At 42.1% G+C, this 27,981-nt stretch overlaps 1 protein-coding gene across 4 annotated transcripts in view; it reads left to right on the top strand.

Annotated features, from left to right (window-relative positions):
- Positions 1-27,981, top strand: part of ZSWIM6 (zinc finger SWIM-type containing 6) — a 95,689-nt gene that overhangs the window by 53,425 nt on the left and 14,283 nt on the right. For 2 of the 4 annotated variants that reach the window (XM_083703423.1, XM_083703420.1), the window contains 7 exons: positions 467-617; positions 18,372-18,551; positions 20,958-21,134; positions 21,405-21,551; positions 24,285-24,431; positions 25,097-25,357; positions 27,428-27,563. In XM_083703423.1, coding sequence (XP_083559549.1) covers positions 467-617; positions 18,372-18,551; positions 20,958-21,134; positions 21,405-21,551; positions 24,285-24,431; positions 25,097-25,357; positions 27,428-27,563 — 1,199 coding nt within the window. The remainder of the gene's footprint in view (positions 1-466; positions 618-18,371; positions 18,552-20,957; positions 21,135-21,404; positions 21,552-24,284; positions 24,432-25,096; positions 25,358-27,427; positions 27,564-27,981) is intronic. The other 2 variants (XM_083703422.1, XM_083703421.1) reach the window with 1 other exon arrangement.

Below are 27,981 nucleotides of genomic sequence, written 5' to 3'. Positions count from 1 at the left end.
AGGTATGCTGCTATCATGTTAAAAACAAATTCATTTCCCTGTCATTGGCCTTCTTTTTGTGTAATTTGAGAGTCAAAACTTTGAATCTAGAGGATGATCACATTGAAAACTCCATAAGAGAACACAATTCCCCCTATCTCAGTATGAGATATAAGAAAGTGGCTCCTTATATTTTCAACACTCGAAGTTGCCTTTTATATTTGCCTACTTTCCAGTACATTGCATACTTCTAAGTTGGATTACAACTTTTCCTCTCAGTTGCTACAAATCAACAGTATCTGCTGTTCCATAACTAAACTCATACTTCCAGTGACCTTTATCTTCATTAGTTCTCCATTTTACTCTTTATGATTTGCTTCCAATTTCTCCCTCCCCTCTTTTTTTCCATTTTCAGAGGATAGCATGTTTTATTTTGGGCACCTAACCTATTATTTTGTTTCTGTTGCTTTGATATTTTCTATCCTAGGTTCGAGAGATGTTAAAGATGAGAGATTCGAACGGTGCTCGGATGTTGACATTGATAACGGAACAGTTCATGGCTGACCCTCGCCTGTCACTCTGGAGGCAACAGGGAACTGCAATGACAGACAAGTATAGGCAGCTCTGGGATGAACTAGGTAAAAGCAACTCTCTAGCAGATTTTGAAGTGAAGGAAACACTGTGTGTTAAGAGGTGTTGGCTCTTGTTAAAGGAGCCTGGAATAACTGCCAACCTTTGGGAAATATGGCAGCCTGGGCACTTTGTTTTCATGGGCAAAAGCGGTGCGTTTTTGCTAAACCCAAGGACATTCAGCCAAAAATAACTACTACATGACATGTTTAATAGTAAGAGCTGGAATATAAACACTTCCTAGGTAATAAGTAATCCATTGTATTAACAAAAGCTAGGTTTGCGGGCTATTAATAGTAAATGTTTACCTTTGTGCTTAGGTCTGCCTATCTCTCAATTCTGAAATGTCTATGAAAGGACATACTGCTTCAGTAATCAGTTTTCGTTTGGTGCGGAAAATTGTGTGGCCCTCTGTTTAAGCTTGACAGATGGTATAGTGTACATACACCCGGGTCCCTGAGCTCACAGTTTAGTCAAGCGGGTATGTTTACATGGACTGTTTAATATAATGTGGCTCATTTTTGTGCCATGCTTAGGTTTGAGGGGTAGTTGGAAGGCAGGAAGATGAAAACGCCGTTAAGTGATCTGGGTGGTGGTGGTTCATTTTCCAAATTAGACCACTTGCTCAGCGCCTTAATCAAACTCTCTCTGGCCTTGTGTATTTAAGAGCTGCTGAGTTTGCACAAATGATCTTTGGAATGAAGAGTATAGTAGTACTTGTTGGCTTCAGCTGGTAATAGCAGCTGAACTTCATACTGAAGTTTGTCCCAGGACAAGTATGATCGTCTGCTGGAAAATCAAAAGAATGCAAAGCTGGGAATCTGCCTGTATTTATTTTATTATTATTTTTTAAAAAAGAAGGGCCCATATGCTGTGAGTATCTTAATCTACCTTAATGGAAACTGGAACTAAAATAACTGCCACTGTTGTAATTCACACCTAGTGTTATTTTGGTGCGTCATGTATTTTGGAATAGGGGTGCTATATTTTTACATTGCTCGGTATGAAATGAATATAACACTGAAAGGTCCAGAGGTGCGAATTGCAAGCTGCAGCTATTTCAGTTTATCTTCCGCATAGACAAGCAATCAGTAAGGGAATCCTTGCAACGCATTCCATCAGCATTCCTCTGGACGAACTATATTTAATAATGACCCTGTGAATGTTATAGGGATCTGGCTGGATGGGAAGGGAGAGCTGTTTGGACCCGGTAGCTAGCTGACAGCTGGATATTTTCAGTTGTAGGGTAGTTAGTGGAGGGGAGAGGGTTGCTGTGGTCTATAAGGGTTCAATCTCCTTTCTGCAATCCATTTTGCATGGTCACACTTGAAGCTGAAAGTGTGGTACTGAGGACTTTGGGGGCTTCAGCGTCACTCTGGGGTCGCCTTTGCAAGCCTTGCTCAGGATTTCATAGCAACCATGGCTGTGTCCCCCATGTGGATGTTGTGTTCTGCAATAGACAAGATAGGAGAATCCATGTATGAGGAAGCCTCTAACGACTTTGCTTAAAACAGATTACTTACCTTGCTAAGGTTAGAGCATATATCCCTGTAACCTCCTCAGTGTTAGTAGACTTTCAAAGGCAAATTGATTTGGATGGTTTTACGCTAGCCCCAGGAGATAATTCAGCAAACCCTGCAAACTGTTGTTTTGAAGCTCTTTGAATAGTGAACTTGGGGAGTTTACACAATGGCTCTTCTTTCCGGAGCCCACATGTGTACAGGGAAGTGAGGGCAAAGAGTCATCTCTTAGAATACAAATGTGCAAACTGCTTTGAGGGTTTGTTGGTTTGGTTTTACAATCAAGCGGTGTATACATTTTATGAAATAAAATCAGTAAGTACTGGATCAATGGCCAGTCTTGACTGAACATGGATTGGGGCCAGTTTGAAGGCTTGTGCTATGACAGTGATCTTTCTCTGCCCTCACTGAGAGCGCGTTCCAAAAATGTCTGCTGGAGAGTGGTGAAGGCATTGCTCCAGTATAATGTGTGTTTTTATGGGGCTTTAGAACCTTCAGTGGTGGGCTGGGAACAGTTTTTCAGAGTGCTTTGTAGATCAAATAACTCAAATCATTCTTTCTTGCATTCCACTTTAGTAGCAGGAATTAGAGCAGAAATGTCCAGCGCCTCCTCTTCAGATTTATTGGATGAATTTCAGTTGTTGACGCCTCATGATGTGGATCAAGTGTTTGGAGCTGTTGACATTACTGTTTGCTCATTTGACCCATGCCCATCCTGCCTAATGTAAGTTTGGCAGGAGAGGCTATTGGATTCTGTGTTGGTTAATATGAGCCCTTCACTACCGCTTTGAAGGAGGCGGCAGTGCAATCTATCAAAGAAATGTCTTCTCGCAAACTTATTTTTGGTAAATATGGCTATAAGCAGGCATATTTGGATGAAACTGATAATCTAAATCCATTTCAAACCTAGTTTCAGGATAGAAATTACTCTGATCGCCCTGAACAGGCCACACTTGTAGAATAGTAGGGAATCCTGTTGGATTCTCTTGATGGTTTTCAGTGCCATCAACCACGGTGGCCTTCTGGACTGCTTGTGTAGGTTAGGAGTAGAACATACCATTCTGCACTGGCTCCACTTCTGCCAAGTAGGGCTGTTTCAGTTTGTGCTGGGAGTACAGCTCCAGTTGTGTTGTGGACTTCCATCTTATCTCTAGTGTTAGTTAATAACTACATGAGGTCACTTGGGGTCTGAAGCTCTGTCCAGTAGCAGATGATAGCCAGCTATGTTTCTCCTTCCTTCTGTGTCCTATGTGGCAGAATTGCCTGAAGCTGGTAAAGGCCTGGGTATGAGTACGGCAAAGCTCAGTTGGACAATCTGTATATTAATTTAATGTAATCATGCCCAAAATCATCTCTCAAATCTGTAAATGCAATCCTCAAAATAGTTGTCCAGATACACAGCCCTCAATATAGTTGTTCCCTTATTATGTGGTTTACATTCTCATCTGAAAAGAAAGGTTGTGCCAGGGTCAGTTGAAGTGTCTGTCCTTAAGCGATAAAGGTTGTTTGGTCAGTGTGTTTCTCATTTTCCAAAAACTGAAGAAACACAGTGTTGGACTCTGAGCCTTCTTCCCTTGGAGGTTCCCCAGCTGGTTCCTCCCACCATTCCTCTGCATTCAACCAGTCCATGACTTCTATCAGAGTGGCCACAGGGGCTTGGGGGATGTCAGGATCCAGCCCACTGGCCAGCTACGGTTTTCCCACAGCAGTCCTAGATGCTCAGCTGAGTAATGCATACTTAATCAAAGCCTAAGCAACCACAGTTTTAATAATTTAGTATAGGGCTAGTCCTCCCATAAAACTGCCTGTTACCCCTGAATTTGAAATTGTCAATTCAAGCCCATGCAGTAAGTGCATGCGGGGCGGGGCGGGGGGAGCCTGTTTCAGTTACTAGGGTGGCAGAGTGCACTGATCCCACATACCTCAAGGGCTGAAGTGAACCCGCAGCTGGAAATCCCACTAAACATTGCCAATAGCAACCCAGAGGCAAGGAGAAGACCAGGTGGCAAATGAAGTATTCATCCAATGTTAACTAATTCTTCTTTGGCCCAGTTTGGAAGCAAGTCAGATTTGGAAAAGCTTAATAATAATAATAATAATAATAATAATAATAATAATTTGGTTTTTCAGATTAAAATTTTTGCCATATATCAAACATACAACATAAAAACAAGATTCCAAGGAATCTCTTGGACTTCTCCCCTTACCCTGGTTAATAATTTCCTCTTGCATCTTTTATGATAATCCAAATCTTTTACATCTCCATTGTGTCCAAAGTTCACCATTAAGCTACAAGTGATTTTCCAATCAGATTTGGAAAAGCTAGCACAGGCTTTCCTTAAATACAGTAGGAAGTTTGCAGAAGTTTGTTTGTTTTGCTGATTATATATATCTATATATATAGAGAGAGAGTGTGCATCGATTATATTTTAGTTATCCTGTTTGTGAGCCAGTGCAATGGAAAGGCTCATCTGAGAAGGTTTACTTAACCCCTCTTGCACAAGGACATGTGCGTTCCATTAAAAGTTACTCTTCCAGGCTGTGCCTCAGTTCAATTTAGCTGCCACCAGTTCCTAGATGTTAGACTATCCGGCTTCAAAGTGACAGCTGCCCTCAGAAGAGTTCCTGAGGAGGGCTTCTCCTTGGAAAAGATCTGATTACTCTAGGCACTTCTAAAGCCTTCCCACCCGTCTCCCTGAACCCACTACATATATCACCCTCCAGCTTTTTAAAACAAAGGTTTTCATTGTGATAAGTACAGATTGCTAAAATTGTCAATGCTCTTTGGTGTCTTCCAGACAGCAAAAAGGAAAGTTTACATCTATAACCAGGCTCATACCTGTATGGTTCACAGGCCAAAACTAGAGTCTTAACTTTGGCTTTGAGAAGTATATCTTCAGCTGACAGATGGAAAGAAATTCCTCGGCTAATGTTTTCCCCCCCTAATCTGGAGCAAGCTACCTTTTAATGAGGATGCTTTTTAAAAAGAGGGATTTCCTTTCTAGAACTTTTCTGGAAGGCTGAGCTAACTTTAGATGCTAATTGAGATCTACCCAACACTAGCAAGAATCCCAAATTCAGGTGGGAAGCAGACAGTACTTCCTTTGAATACTACACTTCACTTAGTATGCTAATAGTGACTACAAAGGACTTCCCCAGTTAGGATCCTTTCTAAGGCCAAAAAGGTCTAGCTGACAGGATGGCCCATTAAGATAAGGGAAAGTGTCCTTGTTTTGCAAGAGATGTTCATTTACATTTGAAAGATGCAGCAAACAAGCGAAAACTAACCAAGGGGAACTGGTGGTGATTATTTTGAAATCCACATTTTCCAGAATTTACATCACACATTTACACAATAGACTGTGATATGGGTCAGCTCTTCCTTACAAAGCAAACATTTGACCACATCTGTAATTACAAATACCGTAGTTGTTCACACCTAAGATTCAACTAGGATTGATTCAGAGTTTTAACAGTAAGTTTACTGTTTGCAGGATTTTGCCTGGTGTATGTAGTCACTGTGCCAACTAAATATTTTTAAGACCACACTGTGACTGAACATGGTTTTGGAAAGCAGTTTATACAACTATCCTTATACAGTGATACCTCGCGTTAAGTAATTAATTCGTTCCGGAGGTCCATTCTTAACCTGAAACTGTTCTTAACTTGAAGCACTACTTTAGCTAATGAGGCCTCCTGCTGCCGCCGCGCTGCCGGAGCCCGATTTCTGTTCTCATCCTGAAGCAAAGTTCTTAACCTGAAGCACTATTTCTGGGTTAGCGGAGTCTGTAACCTGAAGCGTATGTAACCTGAACCTTATGTAACCCGAGGTACCACTGTACTGGAGCAAGCAGACTGAGCTCATACTGCCAACCTGTCAGTTGGCAAGAAGCCAAAATATCAAGAAGTGATAACTCTTTTTAAAGGTAAAGGGACCCCTGACTATTGGGTCCAGCCGTGACCGACTCTGGGGTTGCGGCACTCATCTCGCTTTATTGGCTGAGAGAGCCGGCGTACAGCTTCCGGGTCATGTGGCCGCCGGAGCGGTACCTATTTATCTACTTGCACTTTGACGTGCTTCCGAACTGCTAGGTTGGCAGGAGCAGGGTCTGAGCAACGGGAGCTCACCCTGTCACGGGGATTCGAACTGCCGACCTTCCGATTGGTAAGCCCTAGGCTCAGTGGTTTAACCCACAGCGCCACCCGCTTCCCTCTTTTTATACTTGGTCTATTCTGAATCACTCTTTCCCCGAAAGTGGGGGAATTAGGGGTGGTGTGCATGTTACTTATTTTCTAGTGCCTGTTTCTGGCTGTTAGCTGGTCAATCTCTCCCCTTCCCGGGGTGGGGTGGACTATGGGACCTTTCTCTTTCACTGCATCTCTGGAGCTTGAAATTTGCAACAACTCTAATAGTCATTTGTCAGAAAATTAGGGCCATGTAGTTTTGGGGCTGACCAAATGAAAAAACATTTTGTTTATTTGGGGGTTGGGAGAGATTTGACTTTGCACCCCTGCGTATGGATCACATTGCTGCAGGGCTGTGCTTTGGAATTAAATGCTGAGGACTGTCAGATGCTAGACACAGAGAAGAGGCTGAGTTTTGTCAGCAAATGGGATCTGCAAGTTAATTGGTGTTTTCTGCAGGCTCCTGGCTGTGATATGAAATTGGAAGCCCTTTAGCCACATGGATAATACAGGGCCTGAATACAAATGTCACAAGTTGCCATCGAGATCCGCCGAGAGACAAAACCGCTCCCCACTTGAACGCTGCACTATTACTGATCATTTAAATATTGGGGGGGGTGTTACATTTTTAAACTAAAAGCCCCATTTGCCTTTTAATGGCAATTTAAATGTCCTCTTAGCAAAAGCTAAGTGACAAATTAAATGAAAAAAGTGTCCACTTTTTTTTGAAAAAAGTTGTAATGCAAAACAATCTTTTATTGCTTCTCATGTGCCACGAATAAATCATTATACTTGTCAACCCTAAACCAAGCCATAATTGGTGGAGCTACTGTTATCAAAGTGGGGCTGCTCTTGTGACAGCTTAATAAAGCTGAAACTGTTAAATTAAATCTCTGATGCTTTATCTGTTGAGAGCAGTCAAGCAGAAGAATCTGTAAGAGGAATATCTATGCTTGGTGGAGTGATGGAGCCCAACAACTTGTCAACACTTAGATTACAGGATCAGATATTTATGTGTGTGTGTGATCTCTGATTTTCATTATCTCTTCTAGCCTTCCTCTTATTTTAAGAGTGAGGAAACATCACACAAGTATTGTATTTCAAAACAAACATTTTATTCTCCCCCTCCTCTTGGACATGTGTATCAACAAGAAAAGCTTTTAAAAAATAAAAGTATGGATCCAGAACCAAATGGCTGTTGTAATGAATGACTGAGAGATGTTCAGAGCATGCCTATGCTTATCTGAGGCAGAAATGGATTATAAACTAGTTTGTGAAAGAATCTTTGCTTTCGTTTGCCGTTATTCACTTGATTGAGTTTTGACCTTTTATGCTACAAAATAACCACAGTTTCCCCAAGTTTCACAAGTAGTTTATTTTATTTTTACTGCTCAGCAGTGTTCTCAAATCAGTGTTCCATCAGATTGGCATTCTCCTTGCAGCAATTGCTCATTGATTTTCCCTGTTAAATATAGGAGACATTGCTGATATCCTGTGGGAGTTGCTGCCTCAGTTCTTCAGTTCTCTTGGAGTTCCTGCAGAAAGAAACACTTTCCTAAAATGTTTCTGTATATGCTGGAAGCTGCCCAGAGTGACTGGGGCAACTGAGTCAGATCGGCGGGGTACAAATAATAATAACATTATTGTTTATTATTATTATATTGGGAAAAGTTAATATTGTTGGATGTATTTTGTCAAGCCTCGTGCAGTCACCCCTCTCACTTCACATGGGAGCAGTCCAAAATCTTTGACTTCTAAACTAGTGACCACAGTTTGCATCCAAACTTGGAATTATGGTATATTGTGATCCTGGTTTTACTCTTCATGGTTATGCTCAGATTCAAAACTGTGGTGTGTTCTGATGAAGAACTGCCATTCAAAAGCAAAGGCCTTCAGGAACATTTGGGACATCCAGATTTGAAAGGTTTAAAGAAATAAAATTGGAGTTTTTACTCCTAATGTATAAAAATCTGGATGGAAAAAATGGGCCTTTTTGAGACAGACTCCTTCCAAGATTGGACATTTGAAATTAAAGATGACTGGTAAAGGGCTATGGCTTAAATAATTGTGGGAGCTCCAGGAAGACATCAGATGTTGATAAATTTTGGGAACGCAACCGGGAAAAGGGGGAGGGAAATTTGGAATCCAAAGGGTGTTAAACTACATTTTATTTCATTATATTTTAATTTGTAATGTATGTTAAAGGGGGGAACGCGTGGAAGGGAATAGGTCGATTTTAGGAGATGGGAAAATGTTTTTAAATTGGGTCAATGACAATAAGTTCAAAATTTGGGATAAGAAATTGCTGAATTTATAAGTAAGAATTGGAATACAAGAGGGGGAGGGGAGGGGAAGTCCTGGAAAGATGTTATGGAAAACAAGATTTTAAATTTGGATGTTTTTTTGTTGTTGTTGTTGTAATTGGAAACTTTTAATAAATATTATTTTAAAAAAAACAACAAAAACAAAAGCAAAGGCCTTCAGTCTGTTCCTCTCACACATGAGGGAGCAGGAGAGGAGATGAGTGCACAAGCCTAAGGCTGGCCACATTACAGTCACATGAGGGGAAACGGGGGTTTCCAGTATAGTCTGAAGCAAGCCAACACCTGCTTCAGAGGAAGACATATTACTGAAAACCTTGGAGCAACTTGTCAGTACCCCATGTCTGCCTTGGGAAAGTAACATGTTGCAATTGATTAAACCTAAATGAGTGGTGGGAACATTGTTGTACGTACTTGCACACATAGTATGTGAAATAGGCCTCCAGCACATGTGTATTGTCTGGCAAGACTTAAGCTGATTCCTTACCAGATGGTATTTTGTTATAATGCAGGTTCATATTTTAAGCATGCTGTATAGCTTGGTATTCCAAACCAGAGCACGTCATAAGTGGTGGTGTTACCGGTACTAAATGCATATTATGAAAACTTAAAGATGAGATTAAAATAGTCTGAAGGAGTGAGAGCATCAAACTGTACCACACAATCAAACTTTTGGAGCACCTCTCATGTGTATTTGTGTACTTAAATGGCATTTAATTGCACTTCCAAAATAGTCCCCATTTAATCTTGGCAAGTGGGAGAAATTATTCAGAATGATTTTCTTTTTTTAACCTAACCAGTTTACAAGACTTGGAAATAAACATACAGTACTTTTCGCTGGTTATACTGATGCAGAGCAATAGAAACTGAAACTTGGTAGGATCTATTTACTCTTCACCAGAAACACCTGAAGACTTTCCACACCTAATTTAAATATTTTAGAAAGTTGTTACAGGGCGGGTGGTTGTCTGTGTGATATGTATTTTGGCTCTTTTCATTGTAGAGGTCCTGGAAGGAGCCTTGCTGAAGCTAGATAGGTCTGGTCAGGACCTAGAGTGGAAACATACTGGAAATTCTTTTCTACCCCTTTAAGTTCCTTAGCTTAGCCAGAGTCCTTCCTTGCTCCACATTTCCATTCAGAGAGGTGTTTTGCTGGTTGCCACCCGTGATGTCAACAGCAGTAGCTTCCACCTTCCTGCAATTTGGACAGCTACTTTAAGGAGCTCCACAAAATCAGAGCTCTCCTGCCAGTGGGCCCAGGTGGAGATGCACCCCTGTCTCCTTAGCACCACAGATTGGGGATTTGGATTACTGTGCATGAGTTTGCTTGTAGTCTTCACCCAGCACTAGTAATTTTATGAGTGTGGCCTTCTGGGCAAGACTTAGATGGCAATAATATTGACTTGATTTGGAAAACAGCTTCACCTGGAGTATCACATCCCTAGATTTGCCACATTAGTTGCCAAGTGATCAGAGCAGTTCTACAAGAAGTATTCCTTGCACTAGAAGTATAAGTGTGGCATGTTGCGTTTGGTGGATGTGAACATGGAGACAGGAATTTGTATTCAATCTATGTTATATAGATATGTGGGGTTATTGGCAGAGCTGTGCCTAAAATACTGCGACTAGCCCCCTTTCTCTGTTGACATCGAAACCAACCTTGAGATGTAAATCCTTCTTTGAATGGAAGCAAAGCTTTAAGGAAGTCTCTGTGCTGTGTTCCTTTGTTACACCCACCCTACACCACCATGTACAGAATGTAGCTTGCAGAAGGGCCATAATTCCCCCTTGCCACCAGTGCTGCAGGTAATCTATTGCATTAATCAGCCAGCTAGTGTGAAATGCATGGGGAGTGATTATACTATCATACACAATACAATCAGCATGAAGCACTTGTCAAGACCAATACATCAAAGTTTAATTCAGTAATAGAATGAATTAGAGCAAAATGAAGCATCCTGTACTCCAAGAACCAAAGCAGCCATTGCAAGTTCTTCACTGAGTGCTCTGTCGGAAAACCAGATTCCACTGAGGGTGTATGTTTATGAATAAAAATAGCCACCGCCTCAGTAGCGCATGCTCAAATTCACAAGATTTACCATGGAAAGTGCAGCAGAGACATGCTGAGTGTGTATTCTTTGTTCATGATGGCACTGGTTTAATTAGATTGTTCTCCAGTGGGGCCTGTGACTTCTGGTAGACATTAGATTGAATGGACAGAGCTTATTTTGATAGCAGTTGGGGGCACTTGCTTTTTATGGGAGGGAGGGTGTGGTGGTTAGGTTAGATCGAAAGATACCTTGCATGGTGATTCAACAGCCTGCCTGTGATAACAGCATGTATATGAAGAAGTGTGCATGCACATGAAAGCTCATACCAGTAACAAACTTAGTTGGTCTCTAAGGTGCTACTGGAAGGAATTTTTTTATTTTGTTTCGACACGGCTACCTACCTGTAACTAGAACTATGGAAGGCACCACGTTGAGCTGCATGAAATGGAAGTCCAAGTATCTGAAGAAGTGTGCATGCACACAAAAGCTCATACCAGTAACTTAGTTGGTCTCTAAGGTGCTACTGGAAGGAATTTTTTAGCATGCATATTGTTTGTTTGGTAATACTTTCTTAGTCTGAAATATATAAATCTGATCCGTTTCAGCTGCAACACTGCTAATATCCTAGCCATTAAGAAACCAGGGTCACAAACTTGCATACTTCTTCACCCCACCCCATCCCAGTTTTTTGTCAGAGCTATGGTGTGGTATTACCATTTGGGTGTCAATGAAGACATGACCCTCCTAACCAGTTTGAAATCAAGGGTTGACACTGTCTTGTAAGCCTTTGTTATAGTTAAACCTGGTGAGTTTCATTGAAGACATAACACTGTCAAGAGAGGAAAGTTAGTATTGCATAGTGAAATATTAACATAAAACCTACCGTATTTGCATATCCCAGAAATATGTGGGCTCACGTGTATTCACTGGATATACTTATTATCAAAAGCTTCTGATGTGTGGCAGTGTATTGTTTAATGCACAACACAAGTATTGCATATATGGACTCTTGACCCTTGTACTTATTTTATAAGGGAAGCATCTGGGATGTTCTGTACCCTACAAATCCTTAAAACTGTGAATAATCTGTTAATCTTCCAAGCGCTTCAACACTTTGTTTTCGCCCCGTGTTATAGGTGAGAAACTGAGGCTTCTGTGTGGGCCCTCCTTTTATGGTTCAGAGAAGATAACCTCTCTAACCCTATTGGGGGCTTCCCCAGGAAGAGATGGAATATGTCGGGAAGGTGAAGTGAGACCATACCACTGGCTATTTGACATCCTGAGCGTAGAGACATCTGTAAAGGGCTGCATGCTTGCCTACAACTCCACACATGTAGGCATTTCATGCAATTGGAACCTCTCATTGCATGGGATCTCCACTTGTGTAAGCCAGTAGTTCCTGTCTTCCTTTGTAAACATCATGTTAAAAGTGCATATGCAAAGAGGGCAGGCAAAAAAGAAGCAGCAGCAGCAAACTATGTGCATTTGGTGAGAATTGCTGCTGGAAATATGCCCCCGATGAAGGATTTGTTCCAAAACATGTTGGGCCAGAAACAAATATCACTTCAAGCACCTGGTATTTTTTCCACTTCTTTGCCTGCTGTTAATGCTTTTTTTGCAGTTTTATGGTTGGTCTTCTGCTCCTGCTTTCAGATTTATAGCTGCTGCCCCTTCCATGTGTCTAGCCTCCGTGTGAAGAAAGTCTGAATAGGGCTTATAACAAGGGTAGTTAAACAAGGTCTAAGTTTACGGGTCTGGTAATCTGGTTGGCTGAACTCCTGTTGCAAATAGCTGAGTGTATATTTCAGGCCTCCACAAATGTGAAGCCTAACTAACACAGCCACTTACAGTGACCTTCAAGGTGCCTGACAGCCACTCTCCCTTATGTTTTCATTGTTCCAGGCAGGCAGCAAATCCAGGGGACTTATTGAGTCTCCGTTGAGCCACCATGCAGCTGATGGGCTGGATTTGGCATGGTGGATCACAAAGATCCACAGGCCTAGTAGATTCTCATTCTGTAACTGGAAGTTTTTAATGTTTGACCTTTTATTATGTTTTCATTGTGCTGGAAGCCTCCCAGAGTGGCTGGGGAAACCAAGCCTGATGGGCGGGGTGTAAATAAGGAAATTATTATTGTTATTAATCTTGAGAAGATTTGCACTCCCCCTCCCAGGTTCTCCTGTGGGTCTGGTTCAGTATAAGGCAGCTTCCTGTATTCCTACAGAAACAAACTTTTCTGCTTCAAGAAAAACTAAAGTCTGACTTGACTGAATTATGCAGTGTGTGTGAGTAATTTAAGCACTGCCGCTCAGACCACTGGAAACTTTATTTAGCTTCCTGTTGGGATTCTGAGATTTCACCAGCCATTGTCCACTAGGGTTCTCAAACATACTTTTGCAGCCATAAGGGCTAGGCATTTAAAAATAAACAACAAGCTGATTTTTCCACCCAATGTTTTCTGTGCTTTTTCTTCTTTTGTGCTGAAATCACAGGATGCACGTTGACTAGCTCATGTTCCATGCTGCACAGCAATAACGCTTCTCCCTGCCCACCGATTTATAAACCAGCCTTCTTGGTAGTTCCGGATTGGAGTAGCTGTGCCAGTGTTAGAAACTGAGATATGTAAGCTAGGAGCTAAATGGCGCCTTACACCTAGGTTATGGGTGCAACAACGTGTGTGTCTAGGCTTACTTTTTTAATAACAAGAATACAAAGTTGAAAATGAATTAACTACAGCTGAAATATTAGGTTCATTTTTCACATGGTCTAGTCCTTCCCCTGCCCCCCCCCCCAATATTCTTAAGAGGGTCTCTTCTCCAGTCTTCAGAGAGTAGCTGGAAGTGGGGAGGAAGAAAGGCCTCCTCCTTTCCTTGCACTCTGTAGTTTTAATCTGAAATCTTAGGTGCAGTACTGCGCCCAGAGCTCAGAAACTGCTCACACTAATGAAATTCCCTGTTGCAAAATGTGCCTAGAACAATCGGAGTTTCAAACACTGATCTGTGCCAAGGTTATATCATTACTGCCCAGTGATTTAACCATGCTGTGCCCTCCTTAATGTCCTTTCACTACCTTTTTCAAAATAGATCTGTTACAGCAGGGTTTTAAAAAATAAATAAAAAAAATACTTAATTTTATATGGTATTTTATCTGCTGTCTGGCATTGGTTTGTTTGTTATTAAGCATGTGTTTTTGTCTAGGACTCTTGATATGAATGTCATTTTGATTCTATGTAGTTCATATCCTTGGCTGCCCTTCGATGGAAAGACAGGGCATCCATTTACAAAAATGTCATCTCACTCTTGCACTCTCTCCCCCTTTTTTTTAACAATTGAAGTTTCACCGGATTTGTAGGAAGCAAGTATTAATCTCAAATGAGCAATTGTCTGTGTGCTTCCTTGGTTCCTTATGAGGCTGCTGCATGCTGAGAAGCAGTTAGTAGCGCCTACCGTTAGTATAACTTAGCACTTTAATAATGCCACCTTGTATTTATTAGGTTAAATACTGATGTAAGGAGAAACTTCAGTCTCTCATCTCGTTCTTCTTTTTTTACCTGATGGATGATAAAACACTGTCTGAAAGGTCTTTGTAATGTCTGTGTTGGAGCTAGAGGTCTGATACGGCGGAGCCACCTCTTATTCAGGTCAAGAGGATGATTGTGGAACTAGAACTGACAATACCTCACTAAGATGTGACAGTTTTAATACTCTTTCCCTTGTGTGAAATTAATACCAAATTGCAGTCGCAGCATGATGCGTCTTCCAATTATCTTCAGGGAAATATGAAATTTACATATTGTTTTATGTGTGTTCGCCTCTCTGCTGGGAAAATTTCATAGTAGGTTGAGTTGCATTGCTGGTAAGGGGCAAAATCTAGACATCCACCTTCAAAGACCTTGTATCTCCAAATTCAAACTGGGGACAAAATTCTGGTCTTCTGATTTTACTGTAATGGATCTGGCAGTTTTGAAATTGAGAATAGCTTTGAAAAGAGGGGATTTTGGAGGAATACGCTCAACGAATACGTATGTTACCTAAGGCTGATGTTTTTCCTTCAAATTTGTGGTTGTGTGTGAGTGGGGAGGGCGAGGTTTTATGTAAAAAACTGTTCACCAAGTTGCATGTTTTGTGGTTCATGTTTATATGGAAACAATAAACTTTTAAAAAGAAAACCCAAAAGGAGTGCTTGGAGACTGGACTCAGATCCTGTCAAATTCCCAGCAAAATCAGAAATTAGTCAATTGGAGAGGGGGAGAGACCCCCTCACTGGAAATGACTGTGGCATTGGGGCTGAGTGCCAATTATCATTAGTTGAGTGAGAGTACATGGAACCTATGAGCTGATTGTGCTTTCTCTCCACTATTGCAATGCTGTTATCAGATGCCCGCCAGCTCCCAAGGACCGAATGATCTTTAACTTGGTAGAATGCACTACTATAGCCAGATTACAAAAGAACTACTTCAAACTTAATATGTCTCTTGGGACTGGCTACTGTGAACAAAGCAGATTTTGATGTTTCTGAATTCCTCTGTGTTGTGTGTATGTTAATCCCCTGCCTTACTCCTGGGTACTTCCTGATTTGGCATCCTAGTGACTCTGGCAAGGCCTCTTAGAATCATGGAGGGTGTTTAAAAATGATTTAATACACCATGTCTTGGACAAATGGTGCTCAGAGGTTCAAGTCTACTAAGAGGCAGGGAATCTCCCTGCTTGGCAAACATCTAAGCCAGGCATAGGCAAACTCCGGCCCTCCAGATGTTTGGAACTGCAGTTCCCATCATCCATGACCACTGGTCCTGTTAGCTAGGGATGATGGGAATTGTAGTCCCAAACAGGGCCAGAATTTGCCTATGCCTGATCTAAGCTTAACACATGTTGTGGGAAGCACAAGGTGTACATTTTGTAACCTAAAGCATATAAAGAAGGATGTTACAAGCTGCTAGCATCCCTTCACAACGTTGAGAATATACTGTACTACCTCCCTTTGGACCTGAATTGCTATTGAGGATCAGCATAATATAACAACCTTTGTTGCAGACACACATTTGCATTCTTTGTTAGTCACATTTGGCTGCTGCATCTCCCTCTCTGAAAGGCTGTCATTCATTTTTAGCAAATTCTGCAGGTCTTCGAAGTGTGTAAAAACTCTTCCTTGATGAACAAATGAAGTGTTGCTAAATAGTACTTGTAGATGTCTTCACTCTGCTTGTCAGGAGTCTGCAACAGCAATAAGACAGCTGATTTTAAAAGCAGTATCTTTATATTTAAAAATGTTCTGGCAGTTCGTGATTTATTCATGCCTCTCCTGGCATGCAGTGTCAGGGACGTAGCTTCTTCATTGGTTCAGAGTTAAATGTCAGCAGAAAATTAGATCTGTAAATTCTTACGAAGGAGAGTTTCTCGTGCATAATTGCAGGAATAATTACGAAGCCTCTTTCTATTCTTGGAAAGAAAGGGCAACCACTACTGCTAAAAGTAAAAATGGAATTGGGAATTCTCCCCTCATGTCATAAAGAAGAGTAGCCCAGCTTGTGGTGCTAAAACAGAATAAAGATAAGGATGGGAAAGATTCCACAACAAAATGTTAGTGTGCAGTGCTTCTGTTCCCCTTCCCCCCCTCCATTCTGATCTCCTGTCCTTGCCAGTATGCTTAGTCCTCTTGGACGTCTGATGGGTTTCCCCCCTCCATTTGGGGCCTTTTTTCCTTTTGGCACAGGAAAATAGAAATCGTGCTGCTCAGTCCCAGGTACATTGCAGTCTGGGATTTCATCCTTGCCTACTGGCAATTCTTAGTGTGAACCATGGAATGACCTACCCAAACAATGAGATGATTTATTCAGCATATACACACACACACACACACACACACACACACACACACACACACATACAGTGGTACCTCGGATTACATACGCTTCAGGTTACAGACTCCGCTAACCCAGAAATAGTGCTTCAGGTTAAGAACTTTGCTTCAGGATAAGAACAGAAATCATGCTCCGGCAGCGTGGCAGCAGCAGGAAGGCCCCATTAGCTAAAGTGGTGCTTCAGGTTAAGAACAGTTTCAGGTTAAGTCCAGACCTCCGGAACGAATTAAGTACTTAACCCGAGGTACCAGTGTGTGTGTGTATGTGTGTGTATACATGGTCTGTGTTTCCTCCCTCCTCTCTTTCAAACCATGTGATTCCATTGCCCCTCCCAAGTGGTTGAAAGCTGTTCCCCACTCAAGATGTGTTGGGCATTTGCTGAATCCATGGGCAGGTCTTCAATGTCCTTGCCGGTGTCACCCTGCCCAACCATCCCTGTGCTGAACATTATTTCAGGGGGGATTTTCTGCTTGAATGCGAGTAGAACACCTTTTCTGATTGGAGATCCTGGTTCATCATGACCTCCAGTCACGCTGAAGAGGGTTCTACTTGCATTGAAGGGGACACAAGTAGAAATCGGATTGAGCGGGTTGGGGCAGGGCTTGCAGGTGTACTCCCTCTCCATCCCACCCAACAAATTCAGCTTCCTGTGTTCAGGCAAGCACCTGAACACTTTGTCTCACAACCTCCTGTGTCATTGAGTTATTATGGCAGTTCCCTCAGTGCAAGAAGTGAAGTTACAGGGAACCAAGAAGAGGGCCTTTTCGGTAGTGGCTCCCACCCCGTGGAATGCCCTCCATTCACATGTCAAGGAGATAAAGAAATACACAACTTTTAGAAGACACGTAAAGGCAGCCCAGTATAGGGAAATCTTTCATGTTTGATGTTTTATTATGCTTTTATATTTGTTGGAAGTTGCCCAGAGTGTATGGGGCAGAAAAAATAATATTTATTTATTTATTTTATTTTATTTTATTTTATTTTATTTTATTTTATTAGGCTGGTTTCGAGGTTTATCTCCTTTAGAATTTTTTCTAAAGATTTATTTTGTATTTGTGTGAACCTTAGGGTTACCTCATGTCTGCTAATAACTTCTTTCTGGGTGGTGTAGTTTTGGCTATGCAAGTGCGGGCAGCAGAAGATTTGGATTTGCATTAGCATATAGATTAAATTGTTTCAGCGAGTCTACCCAGGCACTCAGTTTTTGCATGTACTTTTATTTTGAATAACTGTTTGAAAATTGCAGATTTTATTTGTATTTAAAGTATTGTGTTAACTTGTTTTTATTTATTTATTAGCTGGTGTGTGTGTGTGTGTGTGTGTGTGTGTGTGTGTGTGTGTGTGTGTGTAAATAAATAAATAAATAATATTTCAGATTGTTCTTGATGAATTACTTAGAGGTCTTCTGTTGAGTAAGCAGTGTTTAATTTTTGTTAATGAATATAAATGAACAGGTTTAAGTTGATATTTGTGTAGGTTGGAAACTTAGTATTGTCACACTTCCCGAATATATACATTTTAAATTTTATGTGGGAAGTTGACTTGCTTTTCAGCAAGTCTTGAGAGAGAGATTGCTGTTTTGTGTCTCCCTCCCCCCAAAAAATTGGCATTTCAATGTGAGTTTGTTGTTAGTTTTCATACAATTATTTTTGTCATGTTGCCTTTAAGAGACTAGAACAGGATCGTGCATGTGCTTGTGACACTGAGGTGGCAGATTGGCTAATGTGGTTTCGCAGCGTACCTTTGGCGTCCATATAAAGCTTGCTATGCTTTCCCTAAAATTTAAGGTAACTGGCCCCACTGCATTTTCTGTGTCATTTAATAGGTGCTCTTTGGATGTGCATAGTCTTAAATCCTCATTGCAAGGTGGAACAAAAGGCCAGTTGGCTGAAACAGCTGAAGAAATGGAACAGTGTTGATGTTTGTCCCTGGGAAGATGGGAACCATGGAAATGACCTGCCCAGTCTAACCAATGCTTTGCCTCAGGGTGCAAATGCAATCCAAGGTGAGCCCTGACTTAATTTACTCTCTGAGACACATGAAATGCAATTTAGACTCTCTGCCTGGACTATCATGCTCGTTTGTCTAGCAGCAACCTTAGTCCATCGTTTTGTTCATATTCGTGGCTGAGGATTGTGGTGCCACTGCTGGTGGGAAAAACAAGTCTACAGGCTCTGTGCTAGAGTTGGGCAATTACAGGCTGCATGTTTATTTTTATTTTGATAAAGCTTTATTAACAGTTTTCACAATAAAAGACAAACTAATCACACAAAATAAGAAAAAGAAAAGGAATAAAAGAACAGAGAAAAGATAGAAGAGATAAGTACAGAATCCTCTCTCACAGATATATTTTAAACTTCTGTCACATACAGAAAAGGGTGTGTCCCAGCTCTCACCTCCCAGGTAGCTGACCCTACCACACTCATTTGTCTCCACTAGGGTGGGTGACATCACCTAGGGAGAGGTGAATCATGGAATATTCATTCAGCCAAACAGTCTCCCAGCAAAAGGTTTGTGGCATCTTTCACCTCCTGTAAATATTTTAGCCTTCTCAAGCTGCGCTGTAGCTGCTGTCAAAAAGGTTCTTGAAGGTGAGAGGGATCTAGGAGCAAAGTACAGCTTTTTCCTAGATAATGTGAAGGGCTTAGATAGCCTAAATTTGAATATTTCCTTTGCGTCACCCACATTTGTAGACTCACGATGCTGACATGTTGCAGGAAAGGGCAGCGCTCAAGCACACACACCTCGCCAAATCATCCCAAAACTTAACTGTCCAACTCCCCAAATGCAACGATCTCACCAACTGGAACACTCCAGCTCAGGAAGTCTCTGAAACACCAAAAGCGCAGAAATAGCTGATCCAGTGAGGAGGCGAAAGGAGGACACCCCATGGCCGTGCCGGAGTTTAAACAGCAAGTGGCCATGCCCCCAGATGTGCCGAGACGCGGCTGGGAGTCCCCATGACCCAAGCGGCATCCCTCCGCCCTCCCACTGGGTCACTGGGAGGTCCCGGATGCCCTCCCACAACACTGCCCCCCGGGGAAGGAGAGCAGACTTGGTTCCTGTCATAGGTTCCAATCCAAATCTCTTTTGTTTCTTCTGTATGGACCTATACTCTTTAAGTGCAAGTTCTCATTTCAGTGTCTTCCATTAGAGCTATGTGTTGACACATAACTTGTTGACTGCTTGCATCTGTTGCTCTCCATTACCACATGCGAGAGCATCTTCCTAGTTTTGTGAGTGCTTCTGGGAGAGATTTGCTCTGTGGCAATCTTTGCTGCTGGCATAATTTATTTTTATTTAAAATAAATTAGCTTCCCATTCAGCATGAACACAATGCTTGGAGATGCATTGGGTAAGATTGCACTTGTGGTGGGGTTGTAGTAGCATAGCAGTGTGTGTCTCCTGACAGCCTAATACCTCCAAGGGCCATATTACATGAGAGCATTCAGTGCTCTTGCTATAACAAGAAGTAACTTGCTATAACATGTTGCTTCTCAGGTCTTTCATACAGAGTTTCATCTTCCTTGCTGACTCTACCTCTTGTGTGACACCCCCCCCCCCAGCAGGCATTACACAAGGATGTCTTTTCAAAAACATTGGCAGGGGCCGCAGCATGTTACACAACTGTATGGAACTCTGTTTCTGATCAGCTGATCCCATGTGGAATTACAGTTGATACCATTGTTTGCTTTTTGCTAATCTGTTTGTGTGTTTGTATGGAAATTAAATGCATTAATAAAATGGGACACATGCACACATCCTTTTTTCTGTGCCTGTGTCTCATTAGAATTATTGTAGAACCCTGCATATGTTCTATACACACAACCAATGTAATATTTTTTTCTTAGTGAACAGATATATGTAAAAGTATGAGAGCAATTTTTATTATATTGGTTGCAATACACACACACTATGCAGCCAAGGGTTCAAGTGTCTCTTCTTCTGCTTGGAAGTATAGTGCAGTTTTTTCTCCATTTTTATGGCTCAAAGTGGTTCTGTTGAATCCACTGTTTAATTTTGCAACATACAATAGAAAGCAGTGTATCTAAGCCTCATTTCTGTCAATTCAAAGCTGTATTTCCATGGTGTACATATTGACAAACCACCCAGGAATTTCTTAGGCATTTCTGTAATTGTTTCTGCACATGCCCAAATGTTCAATATACTTTGTGTACATATACAGCTTTAGGACAGGATGAGTTTTGGCCCCGTCCAGTGCGTATTAACTTTAATAGAATCCCGTGTGCTTGTTTTGAAAAAGAAATAGCTTGTGTAGGGTAAACCTGAAACTCTGCTTGTTAGGAAGCATGTATTAATTGTATTGGAGGAGGAGAGAGTGGAGGGTGAGTTGGGTGTCACCCATATGGAGGCATGAAACTGATTCTGTTTGAACTCGTGGGCCTGACAGATTCATCAAACAGGTCTCACCGGACGGTGTTCACCCGAGCCATTGAGGCGTGCGATCTCCATTGGCAGGACAGCCACTTGCAGCACATTATCAGAAGTGACCTGTACACCAACTACTGTTACCATGATGATGCTGAAAACTCACTCTTTGACTCTCACGGGTGGCCCCTCTGGCATGGTAAGTGGCTCAGCTGGAAAGAGGCTTCCATGAGTTGATGCTTTGTTCCATTTCTATGGCACTGTTTTTGGGGGACGGGGAGAGGGATGAAAGGTCTGGCAATAGCAACAGAGCTTCCCTTCAAACGGTCTTTTCTTCCCTTTTTAAAGTACTGTTTTCTTAGATTCTTTAACAAACAAAAAAACCCCTTCTGAATGCTGCCCCGGGATGGGGGTTGCTGCAGACACGGATGCGCTCTTTAATAATGCTTCCGCCTTTCTCTCTGTTCAGAACATGTGCCTACAGCCTGCGCGAGGGTAGATGCACTAAGATCTCATGGCTATCCAAGGGAAGCACTGCGGCTAGCAATAGCTATTGTCAATACTCTAAGGAGGCAGCAGCAGAAACAGCAGGAAATGTTCCGGTTCCAGAAGAAAGGTAAATGTGGGCAAGATGATGTCAAAAGGTTGCAGCCTGGGGAGAGGAAGGTTGGAATGGGGCCAAGTGCAAGGAATTGCTGGTTAGAAGTAAAAGACTGCGGCTGTGCAGTGGTTGACTATAGCGGGCAATGGGAGGCGGTTCATTGCCAAGGGCTCTATAGGGCTATGGCAGTGTTTGCGCCTCTCTGTAAAAGAGCCATAATGCTGGCTTAGAGCTTCTAGGTTCTTCCTACTCCCACCGATGCCACATCTTTTGAATACCTAAATTCAAAGCAAGGAATGTTGTAGAAATATATTCATAAAGCAAGCAACCAAGATGGTCTCTAAAGCGGCAGAATAATTTGGACCGTACTATTTTCTACTCCCAACCTTGGACTCTCTCTGCACTGACTCTAGAATGGGAAGAGCATCAGTTTGCATGTAAGCCTGGAGATAAATCTGGGGCGACTGCTTTGTAAATGTGTGAAAAAGATGTGTTCAGTTAACTAGTGCAGTGTTGGATGGGTCTAGTCATTACAGTGGTACCTCGGGTTACAGACGCTTCAGGTTATGTGATTTCCGAACCCGTAAGTACTGGAACGGGTTACTTCTGGGTTTCGGCGCTCGCTGAAGCGCAGACACACCAAATCATGACCTGCATGTGCGCAGAAGCGCGCTGTGGGTTGCAAACGCTGCGGGTTGCGAACGTGCCTCCCACACGGATCACGTTCGCAACCCGAGGTTCTGCTGTATTCATAGAAATAAGGGTTGCTGTCAAACAGCAAACTGTTGCTTGGTTGCTGGATTCAGGAATTAGAAGGGGGTTCAGGCATACAGCACCTCCCCCCAGCTCCTAACACTATGAAGGCCCAGGAAATAATGAAACTGTGTTTTTGGGGGGGGGGGCATTTCTCTGAAGTTGCCCTTTGTTTTTTCCTGAAACATTGAAATTACCTTGAACTCCTGACACGGACAATAGCATTTGGCATGTGTCCAAGTAACCTTTCAGTCAATTTCACTTACAAAAGTTAGTGTTTGATTTGCCCCAAACTGCAAAGGAAGTGTACATAGGTGGGGAAAGTATATGTACAATTGCAATCCGGATTTTATTCTATTGGGGTAGTGAAGTCATTGGAAAGGAATTTGGGTGTGTGTCTTAACTGCTTACATATCTGTAGTTCCGTGACTGTAGTAAATTGTGTTTACCTGGTAGTAGCTGGAGAACATGACAAAGTATACACAAATAGGGTTTTGCACAAGCATTACACAGGAGCTGCCTGCACTGGACAACTTATTTGCAGGGCTTCCTTCCATTATTCTAGACACCCTCCTCTTGCTTCCACTCATAACTCATCTCTCTGAGGCCAAATACAGGCACTGTAGTTGATCACCCTTCCTTATTGGGAAATGGGAGGTTGCAGGTTCTTCAGAAGCTGCATAGTGTTAGAATGGACAAAAGGAGTGTATGAAGGCCTCTCTGTCTGATGGAAAGGGCACCTGAAGGATCTCCTGCATCTCGATGACGCATGTACCTTTCAGGTCTACAGAGAACAGCAGTAGTTTTGGGCTTCTTCTTTGCCCAGCATCTCTAATTGGCAATAAGCCCTCTACTAACCAGCCCGTGGGCCTCGGCATAGGTGCCCCTGACAGTGGACCCTGTCTGTCAACAGGGGATCTGTTTACCTTTTACATTTTGCAAATAAGGCAAATCTAGCCGACTTGAAAGGTAGATCTTTTAAGAGTTGTCACGTGACACATGCCTGGGTTGTTGTTTTCCCCAGTTCCACAGGATTAGCTTAGTTAAAATAGTGCTCCTTGTTTTTCTCAACAAGGAAACTAAAATAGATATCTCTTCTGTGCATACCACAAGTGTGCTTCCTGTTTATAAATCCTTCAGCAGTCACTCTAAAGAGAGTTTGGATAACTTATAATCAAGGAGTCTTGCATAGACAGTAGGGTAGGCAGTCGTGATCTAGGGCTTGCTATGATAGGCAGTGAGAAATTGCTTTGTTCTAATTGATGCATGCTAGAACTGGCTTTGTATTTCTGTTTATTGGTAAGCAGGTGGGCAGAACAAAATGGTATTCTGTGTTAAGCAAAGCTGTGTTTGGTCAGTATTCTTCTGCAGTTGGCATTGATGCATCTCCCTGAATGAAAAACGGCCATGGGCCTTCTGGATAATGTGTTCTGTTATAAGATACAGTATTTGGGTTCAAAATCCAGTTTATCTGTGGTCACTGATGGTGCATAGTGATCAGTGTCAGTGTCTGAGGGCCCCAGTCCTGCCACTCACCACCTGGCCCAGGGCGGGACCTGATGGGCTCCATAAAGGACTGCTGCTGCTGCTGCTGCTGCTTCTGGGCAGAGAGGGCTCTGTTTGTTTTTGTTTTTTACCTATGTCATTTTAAACTCTGATATGAATGGTGTATTCTTAGTTTTAGATTTTGATTTATGTGGAAATTGTTTCCCATTTGGTTGTGTATTTTTTTTTGATGTGGTTTATTTATTGTTTATGACTTTTGTAATTATGTAAATCTTGTTATGCTGTAAGCCGCCTTGAGCATTGTTGTTTTAACTGTGGAAAGGCAGCATACAAATAAAAAATGATGATGATGATGCTGCATATGCTGTTGCTAGCTACAGTTTCCATGTCTGAAAAATCAGGACGATGAGGGGGGGAATGAAATCTGTTTTGCCTACTAAAAGTACTGTATGACCACTAAGGCTGCATGTATTTATTTTTCTAATGTAGAACTTCTCCACAAAGGTGTTACCTCTATAACTAACCTGGAAGGCTGGGTTGGGCACCCATTGGACCCAATTGGCACCCTTTTCAGCAGCCTTATGGAGGCCTGCAGGGTTGATGATGAGAGCTTCCATGTGTTCTCAGACTTCACAGGTAAAATCTGATCATGGGTCAACTTGATGTATTTTTAAGCATGCTGTGGTTTTAACTTTGCTTTAGACCTATTATTTGCAACCATGCTTGCAAAACACCATAACTTAAACATTTGCTGAATAGGGGTGTTGACAGTGCTTAGGAGGGACGGATGTAGTTTGCATGTGTGCATAGAAAATAGTATTCTTGCCCTACTGTCGGAATAGATGAAGCTGCCTTCTACCAGGGCAGACTATTGGCCTATCTAGCCTACTGTTTACCCTGACTGGCATCAGCTCCCAGGACAAAGGTCTTTTCCTTTAAAACTGATCCTTTAAAATTGGAGATGCCAGAGCTTGAACTTTGGACATTCTGCCTGCAAAGCAAGTGCCTTATTACTGCTAGTAGTATTGGCATTGGCATTATTTACAATACTTTTGCTTAGTGTTTTCAAGTGTGCTTGACATGTGTGCACAACCCTATGAGGTAGTCAGTGCTATTGGCCATATTGTAGATAGGGGGTACTCAGGCTAAGAGAGTGGCATGCCCAAGGCTACCTTGTGAGGGTGGCTGCCTTTGTGAAAATTTGTGGGAGGCTTGCAAACGATGCAGGAGGACAGGCACAAACAAGGTGTGTAACCACAAGTAAACTATTGAGTGACTTGATGTTTTTTCCCCTGCTCTAGAGAATATGGGCCAGTACAAATCTTTGGAGTACTATCACCTGCCTGCCCACAAATTCTTAGAAGAAGGAGAATCTTATTTGACGCTGGCTGTGGAAGTGGCATTGATAGGACTGGGGCAGCAGCGAATAATGCCTGATGGCTTGTATGCACAAGAGAAAGTTTGTCGGAATGAGGAACAGTTAATTTCCAAGCTCCAGGAAATCGAACTGGATGACACGCTGGTGAAGATTTTCCAAAAGCAAGCAGTCTTCCTATTAGAAGGTAGTTGACTATTGATGCTAACCACTTCTTTCAGCAGTTTCTAATAAAAAGACCAGGTACTCCTCTGGGAGTTGGCTTATCTGGTAATTATCAGGTTCTTAGGAATCTAATGGTTGCTTATAGATCTTCCATCAGACACCCAACACCACCCCCATACTATACTTAAACATCGCATTGATGTGGAAGTGGAAGGGTCTTGTTTATGCATTATCTGAATTAAAAGTATCTCCCCACACCCCCAGCTAGTTTAGGCTAGCATGTAAGGAAACTGAAGTTCATAATGACACCACCACTTTCTAGAGAAACATTATAAATGTGTGAAATTAAACTTGCCCTAGACACTCATTCCACTGGCCCAATTTAGATTGCTTATGAGGAATTTCATGTGAGCTTGGTGGGGACCGAAAGTAGCTTCACATGTAAAAGTATGATTTTTGTCCTACGTCAGAAATCACACTGATACTTGTGCCTGAAACTTTGCAACAAAGACGTTTTCTTGCCAGTGTCACACTGTAAATCATTAAAACACAAGGGAAAGAAATACAGTGATGTGTTTTTATCATCCTTTAGAGAAAGTGTATTGCTTACAAGACACGCACACGATAATCCAAAGCACAAGAGTTTTCCATTGCTTAGACAGAGCAAGAGAATAGGGCTGGTCTCAAGCTGGATTGGCAGAGGCTACCTGCCAATCATGATGCCCAGAACATCTTTCTTAGCAGTGCAGTTCAGCCAAGGCCCTTGCTTGTGACAAGCGAAGTTCCTATTGGTGGTTGTAATCTAATGTAATTAACAGCTAAAGAATGTAAGAAGAAGCTGGCACTATGGACACTGTGGGATTTGTGGGTGGGTGGGTCTGTTTAAAAGTAGTGAAAGTTGTAGATGTCATTGTTTTCTTTAGAAGTGTGTTCAATCTGGCCCTTCTGGAAAAATGAGAGAAAACATTAGGGGTTTTCTGTTAGTGTCAAAATGATGTTATATATTAGCATTAGGGAATCTTTAAAGAACAAGTGTGTGCCTTTTTAAAAGCACTTTTTTACAGCATTACTTTGGAGCCTTTTGTCAGTGTGTTTTTTTTGTTTTTTTTTTGGTTGGGGGGTGTTCCCTTAAAGGATGGATTCATCTAGTTTCAGCTTGATTTGAGCGGGTGCTTCCAATTCTCTACACTTCGGTGTTTTCATAGAATGTAGTTCTTAAGCTGACAACCTCCGCTGCCCTTTTAAAGTATAGGAAGCTGCCTTCTACTGAATCAGGCAAATGGCCTGTCCAGCTAAGTACACTGACTTGGCAGCTGCTCTCCCAAGGTTTCCCAGAGTTTCTCAAATTAAACCTGGGACCTTTTTCATGCAGAGTTTGTGCTTTTCCATTGAACTATGGCTGCCTCCTCCCTTGTAGCAAGAGGTGCAGCAACTCGCCCCAGTGCTACAGCCCACATACCTCAGTCGCAAATAACACGGGGTCTGAGGAAAGGTCAGGAAACTTTTGCGATGTTACATGCACCCGCCCACCACATGCAAGTGTGTGAGCACATGCGCACACTCCTGTCCTCTCCCTGTTTAGACACATATGTTGCATTATTTGACTACATCCAAGGGTAGTGAGGGTGGTGATTCAGATACCTTGGCTTGACGTGCACGGCAGAAATGCTTCTTAGTCAGCTAACTCCCTGCATTTTTGCCACTTTAAACTGCAGGAGCACTTTTCATAACAAGTCAGCTTAACGTTAAAGAAAACACGGAATAGCTTCTATACCAATGAATGAAAAGTGAACAAATGAAGTGTTCTGGGCTCTTTGAATCCAAGAAGGAAAGCTATAGCCAGGCCACCTTATTTGCTTCAATAAGATATATTTATCACCACCATTTTCTTTTAGTACTGCACATTTCTTAGAGGACCCCTCACCAGAGAGCTTATTTCTCTTCACTGTGAGTGCTTTTTTTTTTTGGCAAGGATTATTACAATATTTCTATATAACTTTTAGCACTTTCGATTTTATGTACAATCAAACTACAGCACTATTTATAAGACTTTCTGTTTTTTTTTTTCTTTCCCAAAACCCTTCCCTCATAGCTGGACCCTATAGCGGTCTAGGTGAAATCATCCATCGAGAGAGTGTTCCAATGCACACATTTGCCAAGTATCTTTTCACCTCTCTCCTACCTCATGATGCTGAACTAGCATACAAAACTGCACTGAGAGCAATGCGGTACGTGTCTTTAAACCTCATTTAGAAAAGAAGCATAAACCCGGTCAACGGTATGAGCTCCCTTCATCCATAAAGTCATGAGGGAAGGCTTTGCTCCACACACCTGTTCTTTTCGGGGGTAAAAAGGATGGTGACAAGGAGCAATGCCTTTTCTGTAGTGGCACCCTGTGTTGTGGAACTCCCATCTCTAAAGGGGCTCACCAGGTAAGCTCCTTTGACTTTTAAGAAGGCTGGCAAACAACTTCCTCCTTTAAGGATAGCAATCCTGATAGAGGATGTACACAATGTGTTTGATTTATCTGTGTGTTTGTAGTAGGTTGTTGAAGCCTATACTTTCAATGCAAGTGTTTCTGCACTTGTCTTAGATCTAGTTTTTGAGTAACCCTGGAGACCTGTTTGGCTATAGGATGGGAAATCT

The sequence above is a fragment of the Podarcis gaigeae genome (genome assembly GCF_964106915.1).
Source record: "Podarcis gaigeae genome assembly, chromosome: 11".
In the NCBI taxonomy this organism is placed as follows: Eukaryota; Metazoa; Chordata; class Lepidosauria; order Squamata; family Lacertidae; genus Podarcis; species Podarcis gaigeae.
The sequence above is the reverse complement of the archived record's forward strand: the minus strand, read 5'-3'. Positions and strand labels throughout refer to the sequence as shown.